This window comes from Pongo abelii, chromosome 4 (assembly GCF_028885655.2).
Source record: "Pongo abelii isolate AG06213 chromosome 4, NHGRI_mPonAbe1-v2.0_pri, whole genome shotgun sequence".
In the NCBI taxonomy this organism is placed as follows: domain Eukaryota; kingdom Metazoa; phylum Chordata; class Mammalia; order Primates; family Hominidae; genus Pongo; species Pongo abelii.
The window spans coordinates 78270893-78298112 of NC_071989.2; the positions used below are offsets into that span (position 1 = coordinate 78270893).

At 40.8% G+C, this 27220-nt stretch overlaps 1 protein-coding gene and 1 long non-coding RNA gene across 11 annotated transcripts in view; one reads left to right on the plus strand and one right to left on the minus strand.

Moving 5' to 3' along the window:
- Nucleotides 1-4214: 4214 nt before the first annotated feature.
- Nucleotides 4215-27220, plus strand: part of SLC30A5 (solute carrier family 30 member 5) — a 36039-nt gene continuing 13033 nt past the window's right edge. For 2 of the 9 annotated variants that reach the window (XM_024247482.3, XM_063724134.1), the window contains exons 1-8: nt 4217-4625; nt 11023-11145; nt 13199-13265; nt 14770-14855; nt 18459-18546; nt 25366-25536; nt 26055-26343; nt 26525-26733. In XM_024247482.3, coding sequence (XP_024103250.1) covers nt 4537-4625; nt 11023-11145; nt 13199-13265; nt 14770-14855; nt 18459-18546; nt 25366-25536; nt 26055-26343; nt 26525-26733 — 1122 coding nt within the window. In that variant the 5' untranslated portion in view covers nt 4217-4536. Of the gene's footprint in view, nt 4626-11022; nt 11146-13198; nt 13266-14098; nt 14880-18458; nt 18547-23281; nt 23370-24561; nt 24639-25365; nt 25537-26054; nt 26344-26524; nt 26734-27220 lie in introns of those variants that run through there. The other 7 variants (XM_024247481.3, XM_054555607.2, XM_063724131.1 and 4 more) reach the window with 7 other exon arrangements.
- LOC129059418 (uncharacterized) overlaps nt 25364-27220 on the minus strand; it is a 56039-nt gene continuing 54182 nt past the window's right edge. The window contains exon 5 of one of the 2 annotated variants that reach the window (XR_008525293.2): nt 25364-25531. This is a non-coding gene — a long non-coding RNA (uncharacterized LOC129059418). The remainder of the gene's footprint in view (nt 25532-27220) is intronic. The other variant, XR_008525294.2, reaches the window with a different exon arrangement.

Sequence of the window (27220 nt, forward strand, 5' to 3'; positions counted from 1 at the left end):
CCAGTCTGGCCCCATCAATTCCTAAGGTCACATGCTCCCCTTTTTTCCAGCAAGGATCAAGGGGATTGGTTATTACTAGCTCTAGGGGGTTACATTGTCCCTCAGTAAAGTAAGGGCCATTTTTTCCTTTTCGAAGGTGGACTGGATCCTTTTTATTTTTTATCCAAGTGGCCCAAATGACACAAAACCAGTATCCACATTTATTTCCACACAGTCCTAATTCATGACAAATGTACTTATTTTCGGTCATATAGCCTTTTTCCCAATTAAAAGAGCCACATGCCCTCCCTAACTTATTGCTATTAATGACTTCTGGGTGGGGCCACAGAAGTGGTACTTGGATCCAGGTGAAGCTATGGTCCACCTGGACCCATCAGTCTTCAGATATGCCACACACACACAAAAAAAAAACAGAAAAAAAACTGAAAAGATGTCTCAAAAGGCCAATCTCAGGTTCTACAAGAATGATGTTATCTGCAGGAGTAATTAGGTAAGTTGTGGCCTCTGGAATACTGTCTAGCACTCCGTGATGTCTACACCTTAGCAGAATTCAGCCTCCTCTCATTCTCCTAGCCTGAGGGTCTCTCAATAGCTTTACAAAGGTAATTGAGTTTGGGGGAAGGGCCACTATCATTTAAACTATAAATGTCTCCCAAAGTTAACTTGGCCCAAGCCCAAGAATGATTAAGGGCAGTTTGAAAGCTAAAGGCAAGACAGGGTTTGATTAGATCAGATCTCTTTTGCCATAATTTTCTCACTGTTATAATTTTTGCAAAGGTGGTTTCAGTAATAAAGTTCCAGTAGGCAGACTGTGAGACCTCATTTTTTTTTATGCTACTAAAGGTCTTTGTGTGTACTCAAATTAGAGTATTGTAAGTTAATTATAATTTATACTGCTCAAAACCCCATTTTCATCTCCAAATAATCCCCAAATTTCCCAGAGTAATAATAATATTTAACATCTATTGAGTGACATTTTATACTATTCATAGTGCTACAGTAAAGGCATCCAGATCCAGACCTCAAGACAGGGTTCTTGGAGCTCATGAAAGAAAGAATTCAGGGCCAGGCCTGGTGGCTCATGCCTGTAATCCCAGCACTTTGGGAGGCCGAGGCAGGTGGATCACCTGAGATCGGGAGTTCGAGACCAGCCTGACCAACATGGAGAAACCCTGTCTCTACTAAAAATACAAAATTAGCTGGGCGTGGTGGCGCATGCCTGTAGTCCCAGCTACTGGGGGAGCTAAGGCAGGAGAATCGCTTGAACCTGGGAGGTGGAGGTTGCAGTGAGCCAAGATCGTGCCATTGCACTCCAGCCTGGGCAACAAGAGCAAAACTCCGTCTCAAAAAAAAAAAAATTCAGGGCAAGTCCATAAAGTGAAAGCAAGTTATTAGGAAAGTAAAGGAATAAAGAATAAAGAATGGCTACTCCATAGACATCTCTTAGACTGTCTTAACTGTCTGGGAATACAGCCCAGTAGGCCTCAGCCTTATTTTACCCAGCTCCTATTCAAGATGGAGTTGCCCTGGTACAAATGCCTCTGACAACAGTTCTGTTAGTCCAAACTGCACCATTTTGTAAGCTCCCCACTATTTTGCAGACCTTGGTCAAAGTGAAACATTTCATAGGGGTTCAGGGCTGTAAGAAACATCCTGTCTAACCACTTGACCACAAGGCAGACGAAGGCCCAAATAAAGAAACATCCCTATCATATCTTGCTGGGCAAAGTTCCAAGGAACACCACGATGACATCTGCCAGAACAAGGGCCAGAACTGCCTCATCACAGGAACATCTTATCAATATCCTGCTGGGCAGCAATCCATACTGCCCAGACTCCTACCGCCCATACCTATAAATACCCCCAGCCTGTAAGCAGTGGTGGGCTCTGGCATTAGGCTGGTCCCCCACTTCTGTAGGTTTTATGCTGGACATAAAGCCTGCATTTACTGTCGAGCCGCCCTCTTTCTGTGCGTGTGTGTGTGTGTGTGTGTGTCTTTCTTTAACCCTCGTGTTCCCTTCAAAACCTAACAAGTTCTAGAGACTTTTCACTTAACACATGTATAATCCTCCCAATAACCGTACAATATAAATATTACTACTCCTACTTTGCAGATAAGAAAACTGTGGCACAGAAAGGCCAACAAACTGACCCAAGATCCCACAATTACTAAGTGGCAGAGTTGGGATTCAAACCAAGACTGACACAGGAGCCCACATTCCTAAATTTTTAGCAACAGAAAAATAACCTTTATAATACCCAGTCCGACTTGTCAGAGGCGTTTGACCCAGAGTGCCTCCATCTTGAATAGGGGCTGGGTAAAATAAGGCGGAGACTTACTTGGCTGCATTCCCAGGAGGTTGGGCATTATTATTATTATTTTTTTTTTTTTTTGAGACGGAGTTTCACTCTTGTTGCCCAGGCTGGAGTGCAATGGCACGATCTCAGCTCACTGCAACCTCCATCTCCGGGTTCCAGTGATTCTCCTCCTCAGCCTCCCCAGTAGCTGGTAGTACAGGTATGAACCACCGCACCCGACTAATTTCGTATTTTTAGTAGAGACAGGGTTTCGCCATGTTGGTCAGGCTGGTCTCAAACTCCTGACCTCAGGTGATCCACCCGCCTCGGCCTCCCAAGTGCTGGGACTACGGGCATGAGCCACTGCGCCCTCTGCCTATGGAGTAGCCATTCTTTTATTCCTTTACTTTCTTAATAAACTTGCTTTCACTTTATTGTATGGACTTGCCTCGAATTCTTTCTTGCGTGAGATCCAAGCTCTCCTCGGGTCTGGATGGGGACCCCTTTTCAGGTAACACTACCTGACCTGTTTTTACAGATGTGCCTGGATTATACAGTTTCACAGGCAGAATTTAAAGGAAATCAATGCTTTCCTTTTCAAAAAGGAGACAAAACAGTTCGCAGCAACACTTAACAAAATCCTCTTCCTTCTCCTATGTTCTGTCCTCACACACTAGAGGATTCCAGGGCCTCTAGCAACGACGGTTACCAGTACTCCAGGCCCCACACAAAAAGCCACAAAAGCAGTCACCTTCCTCCGTTACTTTATTTGATAGATGACCCCAGGCTCCCTGTGGCAAAGAAGAATCCTTTCTTTTTCTTTTTTTTTTTTTTCCAGAGACGGTCTTGCTCTGTTGCCCAGGCTGGAGCGCAGTAGCATGATCATGCCTTATTGCAACCTTGACCTCCCATGTTCAAGCGATCCTTCCGCCTCTCCCTCCTGAGTGGCTGGGACCACAGGCATATGCCACGCCTGGCTAATTGTTTTTGTATTTTTTGTAGAGACAGGGTTTTGCCATGTTGCCCAGGATAAGAATGTTTCTTTAGAAATCTGGAAATTGCCTTTAGGTTCCCTCAGGAGTAGGAGAGAAGGCCATGAAGGTTCGCACGTGGTCACTCCTAGAAAATTGCCCTGGGATAGTTTGCTGATGAGGCAAATTTTGGTCAATACTAGTTTCTCCTCTCCAAAGTCCATCAAAGGCATTGTTCAAAAGAAATGGCCGTACCACTATTTGTAATCGATTCTCTACAGCTTCAAAAATAGTTATCTCTGGTTGGGGGAAGGGACGTGAACTTTTAAGACTTCGGGCCTTCTCATCACAAAAATGATCCATATTCACAAAAACTTAGAGGCAGAGGGTATGTTAACCTAGATTAAGAATCTCTAGGCCGAGTGCGGTGGCTCACTCCTGTAATCCCAGCACTTTGGGAGGCCGAGGTGGGTGGATCACCTGAGGTCAGGAGTTCGAGACCAGCCTGACTAACATGGAGAAAGCCCCGTCTCTACTAAAAATACAAAATTAGCCAGGTGTGGTGGCACATGCCTGTAATCCCAGCTACTTGAGAGGCTGAGGCAGGAGAATCGCTTGAACCCGGGAGGTGGAAGTTGCGGTGAGCCGAGATCGCGCCATTGCACGCCAGCCTGGGCAACAGGAGCGAAACTCCATCTCAAAAAAAAAAAAAAAAAAAAAGAATCCCTAACGCAGAGGAAAAGATTGGTGAGCTTTGTTTAATCACACACGCTGTACATTTTCCACGCCCTCTCCCTCTGCGCTACAGGAATCCGCTGTACTTCTGACGGCCCATAGGTGGCACTGCAGGGACAGGTAAGTGCACCGGGAGCGCCAACCGGAGAGGCCGATAGGAGGCGGGGCTTCAATGCGACACAACGTGGCGGGAGGAGCCTAAGGGACGAGGAAAGGCGAGTGTTCTGCTTGCGCAGACGCAAGGCTGGGCACTCCCCCGGGAGTGGGGGTTGCTGGGCCTGATGACGTGGCATGGCAACGTCCCTACTGCCGCTGCCTCCCGGGAACCTGGCGCCGCCGGAACTGCTCGCGGCCTAGTCCAGAAGCGCGTGTGCTAGTGAGCAGGAGTGGGCGACGGCGGCCCGGCCTGCAGGAACCCGACGGGGTCTCTGCCATGGGGGAGTGACGCGCCTGCGCCCGCTGTTCCGCGGCAGCGGCGAGACATGAGGAGACCCCGCGGCAGGGGTAGCGGCGGCGGCTCGTGAGCCCTGGGATGGAGGAGAAATACGGCGGGGACGTGCTGGCCGGCCCCGGCGGCGGCGGCGGCGGCGGCCTCGGGCCGGTGGACGTACCCAGCGCTCGGTAAGGGACCGATCTGGAAGGCAGCAACCGGCCGGGTCGCTCAGGATGCAACTTCCCCGGCCTCCCTCCGGTCTCCGCTGACAGGCCGGGACGTCCCGGGGTCGGCGCGCCCTCTCCCTCTGCCTGCCTCCCTGCCCGCAGGCTGCCTCCGGGCTCCCCGGGCTCTTCGGGTGCCCGCTGCAGAATGAAGGCGCTAAAGCCAGAAAGCTTCTGCTTGAATTTCTGGGTTACAAGGCAGACAGTCAGTCTTAGAACTGCCCGCCAGTTCACGTGAGAGGTTTTTCTGATCTGTGAGAAGCCTTTCTCTTGGCTGTTTCTCCCTGAAATAGTCTGGTGACTACTTAACCTTTCTGACGTTTCCCTGCATAAATTAGGGGAAGGTGTCACCATCATCTCTCTTCAGGCGACGAAACCAAAGTACATACGTGAACTTGGATGTTTAGATTAACTGAGCACATCGAGGGTCCAGCCTCATTTTCTTTTTTTATTTTGTTCTTAAATAAGAAATGTGTCCTCGTTGTCAAAAAAATCTAAACAGCACAGCAATTCATAGAGTAAAAAGTGAAAATTCCCACTTCCTCTCTCCAATTCTCCCACCAACCCGAAAAGTAAGGGACCAACAGGTGCAGCGACCACTTTCTAGTGTGTCCTTCCTAAGTTCTGAGATAGTGTCGAAAATGCACAAAATATAGCCCTGCAATTTGGCTGGAACTGGTGTTCATTGCCTCCATTTTTAACGAGTTCTTCCCATTCTGGAATAAATACTTTCTTTGATATTTAAAGAAAGTGATAAATGTGATAAAATCTTTAGAACTGTAGTAGTAGCATTATAACGTAACTTTTTTTTTTTTTTTTTTTTGAGATGGAGTTTCGCTCTTGTTGCCCAGGCTGGAGTGCAATGGTGCGATCTCCGCTCACGACAACCTCCGCCTCCCAGGTTCAAAAGATTCTCCTGCCTCAGCCTCCCGAGGAGCTGGGGTTACAGACATACGCCACCACCCCTGGCTAATGTTTTGTATTTTTAGTAGAGACGAGGTTTCTCCATGTTGGTGTGGCTGGTCTTGAGCTCCCGACCTCGTGATCGGCCTGCCTCAGCCTCCCAAAGTGCTGGGATTACAGGCATGAGCCACCGCACCCGCCCAACATAAGCATTTTTTATGAAAAGGGAAGAACACCACGTAGGACAGAACTTAAACCAACTGCATTTTTGTAGCATAAATTTAATTTTCTAATCTATTTTGAGCATCTCATTTTGTAAATAACAGCATATCAGATGTTAATTCTTGAGACATGACAACTAAATGCAATAGGCAATTCTGGTCTGATTTGGTAGTAGGGGAAAAGTGCTTTAAAGGATGTCACTGGGTCAACTGACAAAATTGGACTATGGACAGTAGATTAGATCAAAGTATCATATCAGGCCGGTCGCAGTGGCTCACGCCTGTAATCCCAACACTTTGGGAGGCCGAGGCAGGTGGATCACCTGAGGTCAGGGGTTCGAGACCAGCCTGGCCAACATGGTGAAACCCCATCTCTACTAAAAATACAAAAAAAAAAAAAAATTAGTTGGACGTGGTATGCGCCTGTAATCCCAGCCACTCAGGAAGCTGAGGCAGGATAACGGGAGAATGGCTTGAACCCAGGAGGCAGAGGTTGCAGTGAGCCGAGATCGCACCACTGCACTCCAGCCTGGGTGACAGAGCGAGACTCCGTCTCAAAAAAAAAGCATATTACTTAAATTTCCTGAAGTAGACAGCTCTGCTGGTTTTATAAGAGAATGTCCATGTTCTTGGGAAAAACAAGTATTTAAGGATAAAGAAGGATGAAGTATGTAACTTACTCTCAAATAGTCCAGGGGAAAAAAATATCTGTGTGTGCATTCAGAGAGAGAGAGAATAATAAATCACACGGGACGATACATTAACAATTACGGGGTCCAGGTAAAGGATATACTACTCTTGTAACTTTTACGTAAACTGGAAATTATTTTTAAATGAGTAGTTTAAAAGTGTTATTTATTCAAGAGTGTAAAGAGTGTATTGTCTCAGGTAGGGAAATGTGGTAAACAATCCTTTGCTATTTTATTTGTACTATTTACTTAGCAGAGTTGCCCTTCTATTGTAGTTTATTGCAGAATCAAATTCAACTCATGACTGGTTGAATTTTGATGGATTCCACATTGCAAGAGTAAAGGAAGGATGAGGTCCTGGCTGGAAAATGTGGAAATTAAAAAGAAGTTTCCCCTCTTAACTCTGCCTACCATTCTCTCATTTAACTCCAGTATCCCAAAAGCCAGGCGTCAACCTTCCGGAAGGACCCTTCTGGAAAACTTACCAAATCTCCAGCAATTGTCTAGGTATAAAGTAAATGTAGGCTAAAGCAGGAGGATCACTTGAGCCCTAGAGTTTGAGACCAGCCCTAGTAACATAGTGAGATCCCTGTCTCTACAAAATATAAAAATTAGCCAGGCACAGTGGCAGTGCCCTGTAGTTCCAGCTACTTGGGAGGCTAAGGCAGAAGGATCACTTGAGCCCAGGTGGTCAAGGCTGCAGTGAGCTATGATCCCATAACTGCACTGCAGCCTGGGTGACAGTGCAAAACCCTGCCCCGCCTTTCCCCTCCAAAAAAACTCCAAAAAAAACCCTACAAAAAAACCAACAACAACAAAAAAATAAAGTAAATGTATATGTACTAGAAAAAAATAGAACACAAAAAACACCCTTAGAGATTTTAGTTGTTTCTTCCCTTCCTTTCTTCTCTTTTTCTTTTTCTTTTTTTTTCTTTGAGACGGAGTCTCGCTATGTCGCCCAGGCTGGAGTGCAGTGGCGCGATCTCGGCTCACTGCAAGCTCCGCCTCCCTGGTTCGCACCATTCTCCTGCCTCAGCCTCCGGAGTAGCTGGGACTACAGACGCCAGCCACTGCACCCGGCTAATTTTTTGTATTTTTAGTAGAGACGGGGTTTCACCGTGGTTAGCCAGGATGGTCTCAATCTCCTGACCTTGTGATCCGCCTGCCTCGGCCTCCCAAGGTGCTGGTATTACAGGCATGAGCCACCGCGCCCCGCTCTTTCTTCTCTCCTTCCCTTCCTTCATTCCTTCCTTTCTTCCCCTTCCCTTTCTTTCTCTTCTTTCTGACAAGTTCAGTTCCTCTGTTGCCCAAGATGGAGTGCAGTAAAATAATCATGGCTCACTGCAGTCTCAAACTCCTGGGCTTAAGCAATCCTTCCACCTCAGCCTCCCCAGTATGTGAGACTGCAGATGTGCACCATCATGCCCAGTTCATTCTTTAATTTGTAGTAGAGATGAGGTCTTGCTGTGTTGCCCAGGTTGATCTCCAACTCCTGGGCTCAAGCAGTCATCCCACTTCAGCCTCCCAAAGTGCTGGCTTTACGGGCGTGAGCTACCATGCCTGGATTCTTTGATTTTTAAAGTTCCAATTAATGAACTGTTGGGCTAAAGATGAAAAACCAGGCTAAGTAACCTATATTGATAAGCCGACATTCCTAGTTCATGTTATGAAGGAAAAACAATGGCGTCGATTTATCAGGAAGTGGAGACGGGAGAGGAGAGGAAAGGGAGGCTAATTTTTAAAAACTTTTTGGAGAGACGGGGTCTCGCTGTATTGCCCAGGTTGGTCTTGAACTCCTGGACTCAAGTAATCATTCTGCCTAGATTTCCCAGGCATGAGCCACCATGCCTGGCCCATCCCCCCACACTCCCAATTTATAAACCATTATTTCCCATTAACTAGTCTTGTCAAAGGTTATCACTGGACTTTTCTGTGAAGGTTTAGAAAATTCCCTGGTTCTCGCCAGGCGCGGTGGCTCATGCCTGTAATCCTAGCACTTTGGGAGGCCAAGGTGGGTGGATCACCTGAGGTCAGAAGTATTAGACCAGCCTGGCCAATCAACATGGTGAAAACCTGTCTACTAAAAATACAAAAATTAGCCTGACATGGTGGCAGCCATCTGTAATCCCAGCTACTCAGGAGGCTGAGGCAGGAGAATTGCTTGAACCCGGGGGTTCAATCAAAGAAAATTCCCTGGTTCTCTAATCCTGGAATTACTGAAATCTGGATTTAGGTTCAAACCTGCCTCTTGGGCTTTGCCTACTGCGGTAGCTCAACAGTTCTCTGGCTAAAAAATAAAAATCAGTGTGTAATTCAAGTTCAATTCATTCAATAAATACTCAAGTATCTACTGTGTAGAAGGCACTAAACATGGGGTTTTAAACAACTCAGACTACCAGCTCATTTATTAGTTGTGTGACCTTGGGCAAATTACTTTTCTATGACTCAGTTTTGTGAAACAAGGATACCACTTCTTAGTTTGTAGGACTGTTCTAAGAATTAAATGAAATGATGTATTCAAAGCACTTGGAACATAGCAGGTGCTCAACAAATGTTAACTGTGACCCTCTGCCCTTCCCCACAAAGAGGACTTAAACCAAAATAAACCTTTGTTTAAAATAATCCATATTTGTGAATTTAGGCATTAAAAATACCCACAATTAAAGGACTTGTCAACTAGTTTTTGTTGCAGATTATAACTAGTATTTGATTTTTGGTCTGTATAAAGTAAAACTCTTGCAACCTGGAATCCATCAAAATTCAACCAGTCCTGAGTTGCATTTGATTGATTCTGCAATAAACTACAATAGAAGGGTAACTCTGCTAAGTAAATAGTACAAATAAAATAGCAAAGGATTGTTTACCACATTTCCCTACCTGAGACAGTACACTCTTGAATAAATAACACTTTTAAACTACTCATTTAAAAATAATTTCCTGTTTACGTAAAAGTCACAAGAGTAGTATATTCTTTGCCTGGACTCCGTAATTGTTAATGTATCGTCCTGTGTAATTTATTATTCTCTCTCTCTCTGAATGCACACACACAGGTATTTTTTTCCCCTGGACTATTTGAGAATAAGTTACATACTTCATGTTTCTTTATCCTTAAATACTTGTTTTTCCTAAAAACATGGACATTCTCTTATAAAGCCAGCAGAGTTGTCTGCTTCATGAAATTTAAGTGACCTCGCCAGAGGCTAAGACTCGTGACTCCTATAGTGGTTGAGGAGAGATAGTTGCCTGCCTGCTGGGTGGGAACCTGGGGATCTGATTACTTGGAAGACTTCCTAGAGATCCTCGTCTTTTCAGCTTCTCATTCCCCTCCTGAGGTGTTTCCAATTCCTGAGCCTTTTTAAAGGACTCTAGGTCCAGTCAATTGACCTTTCAACCACAACTCTCACTGTAGTCACTTAACAAGGCCGAGGAGGCGCAAACCAAAGGCATTTACCATTCTTCCGTTTCTTGCTATATTGTGGTCTTTTCATTTCATAACAGAATTTAGTTTTTATTTTGTTCTCATTTGTTTGGAGGAGTTATTAAGTTAGAAAGCAGATAACAAAATAGTCCAGCAACTCAATCAACAAAATTTTCATTTTTCGTTGGGCATTTTTTGTTAAAGTAAACTGTATCTATACATAATCATTCATATACATTGAAAAGAAACCAGAAGTATGTATACCAAAATGTTGTGGTTGGTTGGTTGGTTTTGAGACAGAGTCTCGCTCTGTTACCTAGGCTGAAGTGCAGTGGTGCAATTTCGACTCACTGCAACCTCTGCCTCCCGGGTTCAAGCGATTCTCTTGCCTCAGCCTCCCAGGTGGCTGGAATTACAGGCACCCGCCACCACGCCCAGCTAATTTTTGTATTTTAGTAGAGGTGACTTTTCGCCATGTTGGCCTGGTCTTGAGTTCCAGACTTCAGGTGATCCACCTACTTCAGCCTCCCAAAGTGCTGGGATTACAGGCATGAGCGCCCAGCCTGTTTGTTTGTATTTTGAGACAGGGTCTCACTCTGTCGCCCAGGCTGGAGTGCAGTGACATAAACACAGCTCACTGCAACCTCAACCTTCCGGGCTCAGGTGATCCTCCCCACCTTAGCCTCCCGAGTGGCTGAGACTGTTGCCACGCGCCATAATGCCCAGCTAATTCTTTGTATTTTTTGTAGAGATAGGCTTTTGCCATGTTGCCAAGGCTGATCTCAAGCTACTGCACCTGGCCCCAAAATGTTAACAGTAGGGCGCGGTGGCTCACACCTGTAATCCTAGCCCTTTGGGAGACCAAGGCTGGAGGATCGCTTGACCGAAGAAGTTCGAGACCAGCCTGGGCAACACATTGAGACCCCGTCTCTATGATTAAAAAAAAAAAAAAAAAAGTCAACAGTAGTTTTCACGTGGATGGTGAGTTGTTTGGGGACTTTGTTTTGTTTCATTTTGTGTTTATGTATATTTCTATGGTTTCTGTAATGACCTCTTGTTTAAAAAACCAGATTGATGAGTTGCTTGTAATTTCAGTGATACTAAAAATTGTTTCTGCTTTTATTTTTCAGATTAACAAAATATATTGTGTTACTATGTTTCACTAAATTTTTGAAGGCTGTGGGACTTTTCGAATCATATGATCTCCTAAAAGCTGTTCACATTGTTCAGTTCATTTTTATATTAAAACTTGGGTGAGTGTGTGGGGGTTTTTTTCTTGATATTTTTTATTTCTTTGAAAATCCTGTTTTAACAGAGTATCTTTAAAAAACTTTACATACAATATTTTGTTTGTTCCTCCTGACAAGTATTTGATAAATTTTTTTAACTGGGAGTATACTTAAGATTAGAGGTACAAAGAGACTGCAAAGAAAACGGATTGTTGTGCTCTAATCACTTGCCTAAACACAGACTTTGATGAGATTTTTGCAAATTTAGTTTTTGGGCTATTTATTATTATTATTATTCACTGCGTAATCCTTTCTTAGTACAGAGTCCTCATACAGTATGAACATTAAATTATTCTACTTATAAGAAATGCTTTTTTTTTTTCTTTTTTGAGACACAGTCTCACTCTGTCACCAGGGTGGAGTGCAGTGACGCGATCTTGGCTCATTGCAAGATCACTGCCTCCTGGGTTCAAGCTATTCTTCTGCCTCAGCCTCCTGAGTAGCTGGGACTACAGGCGCTCACCACCATGCCCAGCTAATTTTTGTATTTTTAATAGAGACAGGGTTTCACCATGTTGGCCAGGATGGTCTCAATCTCTTGACCTTGTGATCTGCCCGCCTCAGCCTCCCAAAGTGCTGGGATTACAGGCATGAGCCACCACACCCAGCCTACATATAAGAAATTCTAAATAAAGATTTCCTGGATCTTGAGATAGTGACCACCCTCTGTGTTAATAAAAACCTGTTAAAGATTCTTGGGAGTCAGCTGGGCACGGTGGCTCACGCCTGTAATCCCAGCATGCCTGAGGTCAGGAGTTGGAGACCAGCCTGGCCAATATGTCGAAACCCCGTCTCTACTAAAAATACAGAAATTAGTGACGCATGGTGTCATGTGCCTGTAATCCCAGCTACAAGGGGGGCTGAGGCAGGAGGATTGCTTGAACCTGGGAGGCAGAGGTTGCAGTGAGCTGAGATCATGCCACTGCACTCCAGCCTGGGCAACAGAGCGAGACTCCATTTAAAAAAAAAAAACACTCTTCAGAGTATAATTTTGGTAAGTTGGGAAAGAGATTATTATTGACTAAGAAATATTAAGCATCAGTTACGTGCTTTTTTTTTTTTTTTTTTTTTTGAGACAGTCTGGCTAGGTTGCCCAGGCTGGAGTGCAGTAGCAATTCTGTCTCAGCCTCCTGAGTAGCTAGGATTACAGGTGTGTCCCACCATGGCCAGCTAATTTTTTTGTGTTTTTTTTAGTAGACACGGGGTTTTGCCGTGTTGGCCAGGCTGGCCTCCAACTCCTGACCTCAGGTGATCCACCCACCTTGGCCACCCAAAGTGCTGGGATTACAAGCTTGAGCCACCATGCCTGGCCAAGTTGTGTGCATTTTTATGTAACTATTTTCGCAATGTGAAAGGTAGGGATATATAATTAGTAATTTCTTCATTTTCATTATACTATTTCAAGATTTATGACTGAATTTTAGAGAAAATAGGAATTCTCTTCTTTGATATTTTAAGATATAAAAAAAAATTGTGACTCCTTTATTTTTGTGGCTTGTTAGCTGGTTCTGAAGACAGTTAGAAAATAAGAGTTCTCGGCCAGGTGTGGTAGCTCATGCCTGTTTTCCCAGCAGTTTGGGAGGCCGAGGCAGGCGGATCACTTGAGGTCAGGAGTTCGAGACCAGCCTGGCCAACATGTTGAAACCCCATCTCTACTAAAAATACGAAAAATTGGCTGGGCGTGGTGGCACATGCCTGTAATCTCTGCTACTGAGGAGGCTGAGGCAGGAGAATCGCTTGAACCCGGGAGGCAGAGGTTGCAGTGAGCCAAGATCGTGCCACTGCACTGCAGCCTGGTGACAGAGCAAGACTCCATCTCAAAAAAAAAAAAAAGTTATCAAAATTTTGCAATAGGAGTTTTACTAAAATATGTATAATTAATTCTCCAGTATGATTTATTCAGAGGATAACACTTCAAGTTCTGGCATATTTGTTTAAAATAAGTGTCTTTACTTAAAACTATATCTTGTGTTTAATGTGGATTAATATTAATATATTAATGTTTCAATATTTACAGGACTGCATTTTTTATGGTTTTGTTTCAAAAGCCATTTTCTTCTGGGAAAACTATTACCAAACACCAGGTAAGATTTTTGCAGAATATTTTATTCCTAGCAGCTTCTCGTTTAGTGGGCCAGGAGGCAATGCTTATTTTTTATAATGGGTACTTAATGAATGATTTAAGTATGCCACAGAACAATTTTAGAGTTAACTTGCTCTTGTCTTTTCAGAATGGAGACTTTAAATCATAAAGTACTAAGATCATGAAATGTTTTTAAAAAAACAAGAGGGTAAAAAAAATTATAAAGCATTCATATAATTGTTTTCTTCAGTACACACTTCTTATTCTGAAAGATTTACAAATTGGACATGAAAGCATGCCCAAGAGCCTAGTACAAATGTCACTGGAAAGCTGACAAAGCATAGGGGTTAAGAGTGTGATTTCTGGAGTCAGACAAAGTCATGTTCTGTCTGTCCTCCTTACTGACCTTTAATTTGGGCAAGTTACTTGATTTCTCTCTACCTTAATTTGCTCACTGTAAAATGGAGATAATAGTAACTTCCTAACAGAACTGTGAGGAAGAAATGAATTAATACTTATGAAGTTCTTAGAATGATGCCTCATCATCATTGTGACAATGTGACACCCTCATGATCATTGTCACTGTTCTCTTTAGGCAGCTGTGATTCAAACTAGAAATGTCCTACATTTTGCATAATCATCTCACATCATCACTTCTTTGGGCAGCAGTTATACCATAGTACATGTTTGCTTTATGCCATGACTTACAAACCTGCATCATAATTTTTTTATTAGAAAGATGAATTTAAGTACTTCTGTTTCAGAGACCAAGAACATTTTTTAAAATAGGATTAATAGTCTAAACCCCATTTTAACTTTTTTCTCTCCTTTCAGATAATTGGATCACTAAAAATTCCTGGTAGAAAAGAATTTAAAGACAAAAAGTTAAATGATCCTAGGAAACTAGTGAGAAACTGAGAAATCATAAAATTGTACTCTGAAGAAAAAGATTTCAAAATCTACCAGCAGACAAGAATATAGATAATGGAAAACAGAATACTGTCCTTTTTTTTTTTTTCTTTTTTTGAGAAAGAGTCTTGCTCCATCGCCCAGGCTGCAGTGCGGTGACATGATTTCGGCTCACTGCAACCTCTGCCTCCCAGGTTCAAGCGATTCTCCTGCCTCAGCCTCCTGAGTAGCTGGGATTACAGGCATCTGCCACCACACCCAGCTCATTTTTGTATTTTTAGTAAAGACGGGGCTTCATTCACCATATTGGCCAGCCTGGTCTTGAACTCCTGACCTCAGGTGATCTGCCCGCCTTGGCCTCACAAAGTGCTAGGATTACAGGCATGAGCCACAGCACCCAGCCCAGAATAAGAATACTGTCTTGGAAATCTAGACTTAGTCAAGGGATCTTATGTTTTCTATTTAATTTCAAAATATGTAATTATTTCACCTTTAAAATATTTGTTATTATTATCTTTCTGTATTTTATTTAAAATTTGGATATATAGCAAAATATATGTGACTGAAATTTTTAATTTTTTTGTTTCCATTTATAGTGGATCAAAATATTTAAACATGCAGTTGCTGGGTGTATTATTTCACTCTTGTGGTTTTTTGGCCTCACTCTTTGTGGACCACTAAGGTAAATAAAAATGCGTATTTTGAATGTGTGTTTGTATTTCTTCATTTTGAATATTATTTTTGTTCCACTGTGTTTTATGTCAAATATTTATCTGTGCAAATGTGTCTAGCACTTTTATAGCATCAGAGAGAATTCAACAAATAGAACAAACCTGTTTAGTTTCTGGACTAGTTCTTTGGTGAATACCATTAATATATTTATTCATGATTTGTCATAGATATTTTACTAGTTAGAATTCCAAGTTTCAGAAAATTTTTAGCATAAATGGCTTTTTAATCATTTATTCGTGATCCCTGTTAACAGCTTAGAAGCTATAATAAAAGGTCTGAAGTGTTAAATAAAATTAGCCAATAAGGAGAACAAAATCTCTAAAAGCATTCATTTTTTGCACAATTTTGCAAATACTCTCATAAATAAATGTCTCAGAAGTAGTATATCAATTATCAGATTAAATGCGTGGTAATAAAGTAAACTACTCCCATTTCATATTTCCCTAGATCTATATAGATTAGTCTTTTTCTGCAAGTGGACTGGTTTGAGGAAATGCTTAGGGGCCATTGATAGGAATTCTATCACACAGCTGTGTATGAGCATTCTTTTAACATTTCCCCATCTGTAAAGGATTTTACTTAGTGAATAAGTATAAGAAAAAATGCCTTGCCGTGAGAATGAGAGGTAAGGAGTGAAATGAAGAATGTTCTTGGCCAGCACTGTGGTTCACGCCTGTAATGCTAGCACTTTGGGAGGCCAAGGGGTGGATCATTTGAAGTTAGGAGTTGGAGACCACCCTAGCCAACATAGCAAAACCCTGCCTTTATTAAAAAATATACAAAAATTAGACAGAAATCACTTGAACTCAGGAGGCGAAGGTTGCAGTGAGCTGAGATCACACCACTGCACTGCAGCCTGGGCAACAGAGCGAGACTCCGTCTCAAAAAAAAAAAAAAAATGTTCTAAAGCAGAGAGATCCCCCACCCCCTGGCTACAGACCAGTATGGGTTCGTAACCCATTAGGAACCAGGCCACAGAGCAGGAGGTGAGCCACGGGGGAGCAAACATTACTGCGTGAGCTCTACCTCCTGTCAGATCAGCAATGGCATTAGATTCTCATAGGAGCACGAACCCTATTGTGAACTGTGCATGGGAGGGATCTAGGTTGCATGCTCCTTATGAGAATCTAATGTCTGATGATCTGAGGTGGAACAGTTTCGTCCTGAAACATCCCCCCACCACTGCTGTCTGGAAAAATTGTCTTCCAGGAAACCAGACCCTGGTGCCAAAAAGGTTGGGGACCACTGTTCTAAAGGATCTCACTCAGAATAGTGGGGTAGACAGAGTGGAAAGTGAAGGGTGAGAAATGTGGAAATGCTTTGTGAAAAGTCCTTTCCCCTCTCATGGCCAATAGAATAGCTTCTGGATTGGGATCCCTTTGACTTGTTTGTCATGTACTTTGTCAGATGCAGAGTAGGTATAATTGGAAATGTCATATCGCTAGCCACAGTAGCAGTTGCAGCTTGGAGGGCTGAGAAAGCTAGCTGAATTTCCTAGCTTGGGAAGAGGTTTTTCACCTTATGCTTGAATATGATTGAATATGATTGAGTGCTGCTATTGCTTATCATCTGCAATATTTTAAATTTGTTATTCATGAAATTATGTTTTGGTTCCTGTGTTACTATATCACTGTCCTTTTGTGTTACAATAAGGAGGGAAAGAGGAAGTACTTACATTTTTACTTGGTTCCCTATTTTGTCATCTTGCTCCTGACCTTATCACTACCAACACTGCCCTCTCATTCTTATACTAAAACCATCATGCAGTTTCTCAATTGCAAAAATTTTAATCCCAGCACTTTGGGAGGCCAAGGTGGGCAGATAGCTTGAGCCCAGAAGTTCGAGACCAGCCTGGACAACATGGCAAAAATGCCATCTCTACAAAAAATTAGCCAGGCATGGTGCTGCGTGCCTGTAATCCCAGCTACCTAGAAGGCTGAGGTGGAAGCTTAACCTTAGCATACTTTACTCTTTTGTAAAAACAGCTTAAAACATAAACACATTGTACAACTGTACAAAAATATTTTCTTTCTTTATATCCTTATTCTATAAGCTTTTTTCTGTTTTTAATTTTTTTTCAACTTTTTTTTTTGGAGACAAGATCTTGCTCTGTCATTCAGGCTAGAGTATATGGCACAATCTTGGCTCACTGCAACCTCCATCTCCTTGGCTCAAGGGATCCTCCCACCTCAGCCTCACCAGTAGCTGGGACTCCAGGTGCCTACCACCACACCTGGCTAACTTTTGTATCTTTTTTGATAGCAGGTTTCGCCATGTTGCCTAGGCTGGTCTCAAACTGCTGGGCTCAAGGATCCACCCTTCTCGCCCTCCCAAAGTGCCGAGATTACAGGCATGAGCCACTGCTCCTAGCACTTTTTTGTTAAAAACCAAGACATGCACACATTAGCCTATACCTACACAGGGTCAGGATTATCAATATTACTGTCTTCCGCCTCCACATCTTGTCCCACTAGAAAGTTTTCAGGGGCAGTAACATGCAAGGAATTGTCATCTCCTATGATAACAATGCCTTCTTCTGGGATACCTGCCTGAAGCTATTTTACAGTTAACCTTTTTTTTGTTTTTGACACCACTATTTGAAGTCAAAGGATATAGTTACCTTTATTTTTAACAAGCAAAAGTACATTCTAAAATAATTAATAGTATAGTATAGTGAATACATAAACCAGTAGCACAGTCATTTATTATCAAGTCTTATGTTCTGTATATAATTGTATGTACTGTATTATATGACTGGCAGTGCAGTAGGCTTGTTTACACCAGCATCACCAGAAACACATGAGTAATGCATTAACGCTAGGTGACTGGAATTTCTCAGCTCCATTATAATCTTATGGGACCACCATCGTATATATGTGGTCTATCATTGACCAAAATAATGTTATGCAGCACATGGGTATATGTTGCCTGTACTTTTTTTTTTTTTTTTTTTTTGAGATGGAGTCTCACTCTGTTGCCAGGCTGGCGTGCAGTGGCCCGATCTTGGCTTACTGCAACCTCGGCCTCCCGAGTTCAAGTGATTCTCCTGCCTCAGCCTCCCGAGTAGCTGGGATTACAGGCGCGTGCCACCACGCCCAGCCAATTTTTGTATTTTTAGTAGAGACAGGGTTTCACCATGTTGGCCAGAGTGGTCTCGATCCCTTGACCTCGTGATCTGCCTGCCTCGGCCTCCCAAAGTGCTGGAATTATAGGCGTGAGCCACCATACCCAGCCACATTGCCTGTATTTTTTTGGCGTACTGCAAACAGTGCTGGTATGAGCAACCTTGTAAGTGTTACCTGATACATACCTGTACAAGAATAAGAAATCTGTATGATGTAATTCTATGAGTGGTATGATTGGATATTTGTAGCTTCAATCTTTCTAAGGTAGATAATGTCAAACTATTTTCTAAAGCAGTTGTACCTATTTATTTTTCTTATGTTTTGTGAAATCAAGGGGAAATGTTTTTCTTTCTCTAACTCTAGTTGAATTCATGCATCTTGATAAAGATAAATTACATTTCATGAATGATAATGTTTTATTTTTGTAGGACTTTGCTGCTGTTTGAACACAGTGATATTGTTGTCATTTCACTACTCAGTGTTTTGTTCACCAGTTCTGGAGGAGGACCAGCAAAGGTAGAATTTTCCATTATCAGTTACTTGGAAATGGAAAGTATGTATGTCATATATTATCCAAAGGAATAAAATCTTATCTTTCACCATTTAAAAGAATGCAGGGAGGCTGAGCGCAATGGCTCACGCCTGTAATCCCAACACTGTGGGAGGCTGAGGCGGGCAGATTACATGAGGTCAGGAGCTTGAGACCAGCCTAGCCAACATAGTGAAATCCCATCTCTACAAAAAATGCAAAAATTAGCTGGGCATGGTGGTGGGCACCTGTGATCCTAGCTACTCTGGAGGCTGAGGCATGAGAACTGCTTGAACCTGGGAGGCGGAGGTTACAGTGAGCTGAGATCACGCCACTACACTCCAACCTGGGCAATAGAGTGAGACTCAGCCTCAAAAAAAAAAAAAAAAAAAAAAAAAATCCAGAGCTTTTTCTGCTAGTTTTACATTTTTCTTACAATTTTTTTTGTTTTTGAAGAATTCTATAAGTTTACAAAAATAGATATTTGTGAAAATATAATCCATAGTTGGAGAAATTTCTTAACATGGAAACAGTGGAAAATGATTTTGAAATGTTTATAGATTCCTAGGAAGTTGCTAAAATAGTACATAGAGGACCCTCACCCTTCATTTAGTTTCCCCCAAAGGTAACTTCTTAACCAACTCAAGTACACTATCAAAACCAGTCAATTAGACCTAGGATTTCACATCACAATAGGGTGACTATGATCAATAATAATTTAATCATACATTTAAAATAACTAAAAGAGTATAATTGAATTATTTGTAACACAAAGGCTAAATGCTCGAGGGGATGGATACCCCAATTTACCTGATGTGATTATATACATTGCATGCCTATATGAAAACACCTCATGTACCCTATAAATACATATACCTACTATGTGCCCACAAAAATTAAAATCAAAAATTAAAAAAAAAAAAAAACACACAGGAAATTGACATTGGTGCAATCCATAGACCTTACTCAGATTTCACCAATTTTACGTACGATAATGTGTGTATGTATGTATGTATGCATGTAGGTCTATGAAATTTTGTCATGTGTAGATTTGTGTAACCATCATTACAAGCAAGATATAGAACTGACGCATCATCACAATGATCTCTTTCATGTTGTACTCATGCACCTTTCCCCCAAACCCCCTACTCATTCTTAACCCCATAAATCATTTTTGAAAAATAACTAAAAACTTGTTAAATTTAAATTATGATGAACATTTATCTAACATTTTGCCACCTAAGCACTCCTATTCATCCTAAGCGATTCAAGTATTATCCTTTTGTTAAATGAGTTACCAATCTACAATTCCAAACTGTTAGAACTATATAGTGTTTCTGTTTTACCAAATTAAACACCTCCTTGCTGGGTCCTACTTGCAGACCCTGGCTGAACGACAAATGCACTCAGACACAGGTATTTAGTGAAGGAGTGGGCTAGGGAACCAGGCCACTTACAGACCCTAAGGAGGGTGCTGTAAAGAGTCAGCAGCTGCGGCCCTGACAAGCTGGCACTGTGGGCATTTATTCAGTATAGATTTAATGACAAAGGCCTTGAATCAACACGCTTTGTGGGTAAATAACATTGCTGACCCCCTACATAGAGAGCAGTCTTGAGTGCAAATGATCAAAGGTCGGTTTTAGGACAACATGAGTAAACGAGCTATTTAGATAAACTCCTCTACATTCCCTTGTATCTACACCTTAAGCTTTTAGGCTTCTGATGAGAGAATCTGGCTGCCTTCAGCCAAAATATCTTTCAAAACTTGCAAAATCCCCCAGCCTTCCAAGAAGGTTTGCTTCTATTCCTATAATTTCTCCCACCACTGTGACTGATCTCCCACACTTCCTGTGCATGGTGCATTTTCCTAGACATAAAGGAAAGGATAAAGACAAATAAGGTATAATAGTCCCTATTCTGAAAGGGACTTTCAAGTAAAGTAATGGAGGGAGATGAATGAAGTAATGAAGTGAACAAAGTAACATGCCAAGTAGAGCAGAGTAAAAGAATACTCTGCCTGTAGACTTCAAACTGGCTCATTAGTATTAAAGCATGGGCCACTATTTAATCCTTCTCCCTCACTAATAGAGTACTCCAAAATAAATTTCAAGTGGATTGAAGAGCTTTGTGAGTTTACAAAATAGACATTTGTAAAAACATAGAATAAAATACATAGATGGAGAAAATTCTGAGCATAAAAACAGTGGAAAAAATCACAAAGGGAAAACTTACTATATTTGGCTTCATAATGATTATAAACTTAACGTATAACAGAAATCAGTGTGTATACAAAAAACTAACAACAAAAATTGCCAGAAATAAGTTTTACATTTCTTTCAAAGTATAAGTCACCCATTTCAGTTTAAAAAATGCTTAAGATCCTTGGCAGGAAATCAGCAAAAAACTGGGAATGACAACTCACAAAAGAAATAAAAATGACTTGAAAACATTTAAAAAAAAAGTTTTCCTCCTTAAGTAACTAGAAATGAGAGTGTTCTCATTAGTCTGAGAAATGGATCAGGGCATCAGTCCAGGACTTGATGATTGTTTTTTCTTTTTTTTTTTGAGATGGAGTCTCACTGGGTTGCCCAGGCTGGAGTGCAGTGGCACCATCTTGGCTCACTGCAGCCTCCACCTCCCAGGTTCAAGCAATTCTCCTGCCACAGCCTCCCGAGTAGCTGAGATTACAGGCACATGCCACTACACTCAGCTAATTTTTGTATTTTTAGTAGAGACAAGGTTTCACTATGTTGGCCAGGCTGGTGTTGAACTCCTGACCTTGTGATCTGCCCGCCTTGGCCTCCAAAAGTGCTGAGATTACAGGCATGAACCACCACACCCGGCCTTTTTTTTCTTTCTTTTTTTTTTTTTTGAGACAGAGTTTCACTCTGTCACCCAGGCTGGCTTGCAGTGGCACGATCTCAGCTCACTGCAACCTCTGCTGCCCAGGTTCAAGCAATTCTCCTGCCTCAGCCTCCTGAGTAGCTGGAATTACAGGCACCTGCCACCGTGCCTGGCTGATTTTTGTACTTTTAGTAGAGACGGGGTTTCACCATATTGGTCAGGCTGGTCTTGAACTCCTGACCTCATGATCTACCCGCCTCGGCCTCCCAAAGTGCTGGGATTACAGGCATGAGCCACCGCGCTCGGCCTTTTTTTCTTAATTATGAGACTGAAGCATTACAAAATTCTCAGTTGCCTTCGTTAACGAAAAGATTATGTTCTCTGTATTTGATTGTTGTTGATGTTGCCATATCCTAACTCAGTGAAAACTTAAGAAATTTAAAAGTACATGGTTTTTCTTATGTGTAGCATATTGAATTTTGTTGTAATACCACACTAACAGAGAATTTATCCATTATAGTGGTAATCATAGAATGAATAGAAGAGTATTCTCACTTTGCATTGTAAACTTTAATAGAAGTATTGTATTATACTTCCATTATAGGTATATATAATACACTTAATGTATCTATATATAATAGGTGTTCTACAAGTATATGTATCATTACAAGACATGTTATACCTGTAAATTTGTAAATATAGAATGTATAGTAATGCTATTTAGCCAGGCACAGTGGCTCATGCCTGTAATCCTAGGACTTTGGGAGACCGAGGCAGGTGGATCACGAGGTCAATAGATCAAGACCACTCTGACCACCCTGACCAACATGGTAAAACCCCGTCTGTACTAAAAATGCAAAAATTAGCCAATCGTGGTGATGTGCACCTGTAATCCCAGCTATTCAGGAGTCTGAGGGAGGAGAGTCACTTGAACCTGGGAGATGGAGGTTGCAGTGAGCTGAGATCATGCCATTGCACTCCAGCCTGGGCAACAGAGTGAGACTCTCCTCAAAAAAAAAAAAAAAAAAAAAAAAAAGGAATGTATAATAATGCTATTTAGATTGCTCTTGAAGCTACCATTCTGAAATATTTACATAAACTAAGCTAATATGTCCTTTCTATAATTTTCTTTTATGAAAACCTTTTTCCTCAGCCCGGACAACATGGCTAGACCTGGTCTCTACAAATAAAAAATTAACCAGGCATGGTGGCACATGCCTGTGGTCCCAGCTATTTGGTAGGCTGAGGCAAGAAGATCACTTGAGCCCAGGAATTGGAGGCTGCAGTGAGCTGTGTTCACGCCACTGTACTCCAGCCTGGGCCACAGCGAGATCTGTCTGAAAAAAAAAAAAAAAAAAAATTTCCCTGGAATGAGAACATAAATTTTAAGTTTATCAGCTTTTTAAGTCCTTCATACTTTACTAGATCTTAGAAATGACTTTGCTGGTTTTACCGTGCCCTCTGGATTATTTTTCTCTAGAGGAGTAGTATCTAGAATATTCTCTATTCCTTGCATATTGTAGAGTGAAATAAGTTCCTACTAGTTATTCTTTAGCTACTTGGGCTTTTCAACCAGAAGTAAAGTAGCATTTAGGAAGGCTGGTTCTGTAAACAGTACCAATTTGTGCATAGTAATATGCCTAGCCATGTTAGCAAAGAGATAATCAGTGTTATCATTAGTTTATATCTCTTTGATATCTTACTGCTAATACTGTAAGCTTATATAAGAGCTTTAATGTCAGATGTTTTTTCAGTTTTTTAATGCATTTTTGTAAATGCTTACTTGAGAAAACGTTTTTCTTTAGTGTTTATGTAGTTACGGTCTTAAAAATCAACCCTTGAAAAAGTCATCCTTGATGTTACTTTCTTTATTTTCAGACAAGGGGAGCTGCTTTTTTCATTATTGCTGTGATCTGTTTATTGCTTTTTGACAATGATGATCTCATGGCTAAAATGGCTGAACACCGTATCCTTTTGGAATAGATCAGAGTTGTTTCAAGTCTTGCGGAAAACTAGAAGGCTGGAACAATGGAAAAAGAAAGGATGAGTGAATTAAACTGATCAATGATGAATTAAACTTTCATAGATTAATGTAGATATTCTAAATCAGTATTCAAATAATGAACAAACTCATTATAAGTTAAATATTTTATAGCATCTCTGTACCACCTACAGTACCCTAAATTTTCAGAAATGTAGGGACATTGAAAGAATATTTTGGAATGTCCTGGTGCTGGGAAAAAAAAAAGGTGATTTGCCACTCAACATAATGTTTGCTCCCTTATGATTTAACAATTAAAAGGCTCATAAATGAAAAACCTTTAGTATCTTCTTGCCTGAAAGAAAAAGTTCAAATTCCCTTACCTAGTATTCATTGTCTTGCTCTAAATTATCTCTAGCTCAGCCCCAACTCTTCTCTTATAGAAATCCAACTTTCTAGTCAAATATATCTACTCATTTTACTCTACAAACATGCCTTTTTTTCTATTTTCTATTCATACATCCTTACCCACTCCATCCAGCAGAACTCCAAGCACCAGTTTTTATTCTTCTATTACTGATACTCACTGCTCTAAAACTTATTAGTAAACAAATAATAATTTTCTTTGTTACAGTGAGGGAGAAGTGTATGACTTTGGAAAAGCTCCAGGTTGCTTGTGATACAACCTCTATTCCCCACCCTCTTTTGCTTGCCACTTACTTTGCTAAGACTTATGTGGTCAGTGACTTAGAAGACAGATTTAGGACTCATTTTACATGTCAGTCTTAAAGGGCAACCTTAATTCCACTGGACAGGAGTGGTCCAGGGAGATTCCTTGCTCTTGTACCTTTGTCGTACTTAAAGTATGTATGCAATATGTCTTTTAGAAGTTAACTACTAAAATCTGGCAAGTTTATCTTAAGCACTATTATAATTGTTTTGGAGACAATAAAAGAAATACAGGCATTCCAATTTATAAATGAGGTCCTGGAATTAAATGTTAGATTGTTTTATTTTGTTTTGTTTTTAAGTGAAACATGTTATTGAAAGTAATTAAGTTTGGGGCCTCCAGATCAGTCTATATGCAATCCAAAATAATGTAACTAAAATTTCAGGAGAACTTCAGGTGTCAAAGAGTGACTTTTGGAATTTTTTTCCTTTACTTCAACTCACTTAGCTGAAGGACATCATGACAGTGCTCTAACTCATATGCTTTACACAGCCATTGCCTTCTTAGGTGTGGCAGATCACAAGGTATGATTTCTTTGTTCCTAACAGGATCAAAAGATTCTGAAAAGTTGTAGCAACTATAACTATAAAGGTACATTTAAAATAAATTATCAGCTGGGCCCAGTGGCTCACACCTGAAATCCCAGCACTTTGGGAGGCTGAGGCAGGTGGATCACCTGAGGTCGGGAGTTCAAGACCAGCCTGACCGACGTAGAAAAACCCCATCTCTACTAAAAATACAAAATTAGCCGGGCATGGTGGCACGTGCCTGCAATCCCAGCTCCTCAGGAGGCTGAGGCAGTAGAATCACTTGAACCCCAGAGGCCGAGGTTGCGGTGAGCCAAGGTCGCGCTATTGCACTCCAGCCTGGGCAACAAAAGCGAAACTCTGTCTCAAAAAAAAATAAAATAAAATAATTATCAGTAAGTTATAACATTGCCTGCCATTTAAGTAGTTAAGTAATTGAGTATATGGGAAAAATATACTAGTTCCATTTCTTTAAATATTATGTTAGCATGGTGTGGTGGTGTGTGCCGGTAGTCCCAGCTACTTGGGAGGCTGAGACAGGAGGATCTCTTTGATCACAGGAGTTTGAGGCTACAGTGAGCTGTGATCATGCCACTATACTTCAGCCTGAGTGACAGAGCAAGACCCCGTCTCTGGGGAAAAAAAAAAAAAAAAATCATGTATTTAACGATTGACTATTGAACTGTGTGTGTTTCTAATGAGACTTATCTAATTTTACTCACAGGGTGGAGTATTATTGCTAGTACTGGCTTTGTGTTGTAAAGTTGGTTTTCATACAGCTTCCAGAAAGCTCTCTATCGACGTTGGTGGAGCTAAACGTCTTCAAGCTTTATCTCATCTTGTTTCTGTGCTTCTCTTGTGCCCATGGGTCATTGTTCTTTCTGTTACAACTGAGGTAAGATAAGAGCAAGAATTTATTGGTATTAAATTGCTAGTAAAATGAATTGCTATTAAATTTTTAGTTCACTATATTCAAAAAATTATATTTTAATTTGAGGTTGAAAGTGGCTTAAATTGTCTTTGCTTTTTCTTTGTAGTTTTTTAAACAAAATTTGGAGTTAATTTTATTGTTTATAGAAAATACAAATTAAATGCTATTACATTTACATATCCCTCACATTCCTATGGCCCAAAGGAATCCTTTGAAGAAGCAGCAATTAACCATGTGTTAGGCTTAAAGATTGTGTGTCGCCTAGTGTTTATCGAATGATTACACAATAGTGCTTTTGTTTTTTAAAACTTTGGAGAATACTGAGAATATGTACCAGTATCTTAATAGCTTTTATATGTTGGCATATTATGAATCATATTGAATCATGCGATTTTTATTTTTTAAAAGATTAACAGAAACATCTTGTAAGATGTGAACTTTATACATGTATAGTCTTGACAATTCTTTTTTTTAATTTCTAGAGTAAAGTCGAGTCTTGGTTTTCTCTCATTATGCCTTTTGCAACGGTTATCTTTTTTGTCATGATCCTGGATTTCTATGTGGATTCCATTTGTTCAGTCAAAATGGAAGTTTCCAAATGTGCTCGTTATGGATCCTTTCCCATTTTTATTAGTGCTCTCCTTTTTGGAAATTTTTGGACACATCCAATAACAGACCAGCTTCGGGCTATGAACAAAGCAGCACACCAGGAGAGCACTGAACACGTCCTGTCTGGAGGAGTGGTAGTGAGTGCTATATTCTTCATTTTGTGTAAGCATTTTCCCCCTTGTTTTTATTTTAACAAATTTCTATTTATGGATTTTGATGGTCACATCATTTACTTAATTTGGGAAATTCTTCAGTGCTTGCATTTAGTGCCGACAGTTACTGTGTTGGTTTTGGTAGCTTAAACTTCTAAAATTTAAACAATATTGTTTTTTTCTCTTTGTAGCTGCCAATATCTTATCATCTCCCTCTAAGAGAGGACAAAAAGGTACCCTTATTGGATATTCTCCTGAAGGAACACCTCTTTATAACTTCATGGGTGATGCTTTTCAGCATAGCTCTCAATCGATCCCTAGGTTTATTAAGGAATCACTAAAACAAATTCTTGAGGAGAGTGACTCTAGGCAGATCTTTTACTTCTTGTGCTTGAATCTGGTAAGATTTTAAATGTTAATTGACATATCCTAAAAGCATAATATTTTAATTTTGACAGTTCTGGTATAAGTTTAGTACTTCCCAAATTTCTGATGATAAGATGGGCTAAAATTTAAATTTTTCATAAGTATAATAGCAAGATTATGAAATCATATTCAGACTCCTTAGGCAATCCTTAAGGCATGTGCCACCATGCCCAGCCACTTAAGCAAACAGTTTGTGAGGCATTTTAGAAGCATTGATTTAGTGTGTTCCTTCAAATCAGTAAATATAGTAGCATTTAAAGAGTTCTAATAACTTATAGGATCTCACTATTAGCAATCGGTGTTATAAATCACCTATTGCTAACATTTTATAACCTAGTTTATTATTATAGACATATAAAAAAAACCATTTTTAAATAGTTTGTAAAATGGATTTGTCTTAGTTTTTTACAATTTAATAGTTTGTAAAATGGATTTCTCTTAGTTTTTACAATTTGTGTGAA